This window comes from Sinocyclocheilus rhinocerous, unplaced genomic scaffold (assembly GCF_001515625.1).
Source record: "Sinocyclocheilus rhinocerous isolate Xijiao unplaced genomic scaffold, SAMN03320098_v1.1 scaffold618, whole genome shotgun sequence".
In the NCBI taxonomy this organism is placed as follows: domain Eukaryota; kingdom Metazoa; phylum Chordata; class Actinopteri; order Cypriniformes; family Cyprinidae; genus Sinocyclocheilus; species Sinocyclocheilus rhinocerous.
This window is the reverse complement of record NW_015633530.1, coordinates 61,871-64,610: the sequence shown is the minus strand read 5'-3', so window position 1 is coordinate 64,610 and position 2,740 is coordinate 61,871. Positions and strand designations below refer to the sequence as shown.

At 38.2% G+C, this 2,740-nt stretch overlaps 1 protein-coding gene across 1 annotated transcript; it reads right to left on the bottom strand.

Annotated features, from left to right (window-relative positions):
- Positions 1–1,937: 1,937 nt before the first annotated feature.
- Positions 1,938–2,731, bottom strand: LOC107744216 (Golgi phosphoprotein 3-like). Its single transcript, XM_016557741.1, has 2 exons — positions 2,716–2,731; positions 1,938–2,521 (listed from the first exon to the last, which is right to left on the bottom strand). Exons 1-2 carry the CDS (start codon positions 2,729–2,731, stop codon positions 2,088–2,090), a joined length of 450 nt encoding a protein of 149 aa, XP_016413227.1. The 3' UTR covers positions 1,938–2,087.
- Positions 2,732–2,740: the final 9 nt, after the last annotated feature.

Sequence of the window (2,740 nt, the reverse complement as noted above, 5' to 3'; positions counted from 1 at the left end):
TCTCTCTCTCTCACACACACACACACACTCTCTCTCACACACACTCACACACACACTTTCTCACACACACACTCACTCACATGCATGTATATATTTAAGAAAAATGTTATGTTTATATATTAAATATATTTTATAATATAAATTTTAGACATGTAAATGCACGCAAATATTTTCAAAAAATATACTGTATGTGTGTGCATTTAAATATACATAATAAATATACACCGAACACACGCATATATTACGCAAACAAAAACGTTTATTTTGGATGTGATTAATCGCGATTAATCGTTTGACTGCACTAATATATATATATATAGTTATTTTTATTATCATACATCATCATTTTTGTTTAGTGCTAGATGGAAATAATAATAAAAAATCCACAGAAACCATATTTCAACACAAATCCATTAATATGACGTAAATATGAAAAAGTTAGTTTGAATTCCTGAGGTTGACAAAGATTTCCATCTTTGTTGGAAGAAACACATAAAACTCTCTCTCTCTCTCTATATATATATATATATATTTGTGCAAAGGGCCTTGAGGTTCTTTTCAACATGAAAGTTCATTCTCATGCATTACATTCAGACACAATCTTTCTCTTTCACACACATATGAACAGGTTACTCTCACTGAAAATGCTGCGCGACTGCTTTCAGCGGATGATTCCTTCGTTTGATTGTAAATCAACACACAGACATAACGTCAGCCTGCAGAGAAAAACTGCTGAATAAATATTAGGGCGTGTTGTGAAGTTATGAAAGCGTCTGACAGTAAAGCTCTCTTCATGAAGAAACACATCAGATGAGAGCGGATCACATGTGTCATGTGACAGTGTGAGGGTCACATGATGAAGAAGTGAGGTCATGTGACATGCATGCCAGCCCACACGCTCTCTGAATGTTATGGGAACGTTGCACATTTCACAACAGGAAAAAAAACATGCCCTGTTATCCAAAACCTCGCACGCTCCCTACCCAGACAGCATTTCGAGGCATCACACGCATGCTGATTTCTGAATAAAAGCATAACCTAATAGAATTTATAAAGCGGAGAGTTCCGGTCCTTGATTCTGATTGGCTGAGCCACGTTTGAAGCTGTTGTAAATTACTCTACAAAGTAACACACACCTTTGTTTACGTTTGTCTGTTGCTCGGCAACCACTTTGTAGCAACCACAACTGTTTCTGAGGAGCTACATTGTTTGGTGGAAGAATACTGTTTTTATTAATATCATTACACTTTATTTGCTCCGTTTTATTTTGTGAAACCTTGCTACGTATATGGAATAACCGTTTTATTCCATTAGCTGTTATAAATTCACTGTAAACCACGGCTTCTTGGGACTTATTGCTTTATTAAAACAGGACGCTCCAATCAGTGTTATTTTAGATTCATTCATATTAATATTTTGAATTAGTTTTTATTAATATTTTGAATTAGCTATTATTATTATTATTACTATTTATTTATTTATTTTTAATTTCAATTTAATTTTAGTTAAAGTTTTAGGAATTTTGTTGTGTGTTTTTGTCTATATAGTTTTTATTTCAGTTTTAGTACTTCAGTTTAAACTAAATGTAAATGTGAAATGGTGCCTTGGGAATTAAAATATTTCATATATATATAAAAAAAAAAAAAAAAAAATTAGAAATGTTGCCTTGGCAAATACCTGAAATAAAAGCTGAAGATGAAGTACTAAAATGAACATGAAGTAAAATTAATATCAGTGTAATATCTATTTAATATAAATTTGTGTTAATTAAAATAAAAAATAAAATAAATCTGAAATATTAGATGAAAAACTTAAAAATTACTTTGGCAGCCAACTGAAATTAAATAAGATGAAGTACTAAAATTAAGCCAAAGTGGAAAAAAATGTTTAGAATACAAAACTAATAAAAATGAAAAAATTTTAAATGACTGAAACTGAAAACATGTTTGTTTTATGCTTTAGCTACCGATAATAACCCTGGCATCGTGTGGCGTCGAACACAAGCCTGCGCTTCACGCTGCTGTCTTTGTAGAGCACACTTAGGAGGCGTCACGTCAGTTAGGATGCTGTCTATGAAGAGCGTTCTCTCAGGATCTGTTGAAGGCCGCCAGCACGGCCCAGATCACCTCCTCGGCGGGGGTCGTGACCTTTGCACTCTCCAGCTCGGGGTCGGCATCCAGCAGGCTGCGTGAGCGCGAGCAGGCCGTGTCGTAGCGCTCGTCGCTCAGCGAGCTCAGTGTGTTCTCCAGCACGTCTGCGGCGTGCGCTAGCAGGATCAGCGCTAGCATGCGGCGGCTCATGCGGCGCCAGTCGTTGCTCCAGCGCTCCAGCAGACTGTCCTGCAGACGCTGCACCAGCCGCTGCTTCTCGCTGCTGTCCGTCAGCGGGTGCGCGGTCATGTCGAACAGCAGGAAGCTCTGCTTCTCTGTGGTCAGGACACCCTTCTCCACCAGACTCTTCGCCAGGCGCTCGCGCACGTTACGCATCTGGAAGTGCAGCTTTAAGGGGTTCCACGTCTCGCCTGAAAACAAGCAGCAAAACTCATATTTCTGTCATGACGACTCTCGGAGGGATTGGCATGGTAATGTACATGACAATGTTAATGTATTTGGTCTTGGAGGAATAGATCTGCTACGCTGCTGCTGCTGCTGCAATACATCTACAACATGCTGCTGTGAGCATGTAAGAAATACTGCTGCTGCACACATAACATACCCGAAATAACCCCCATATAGCATAC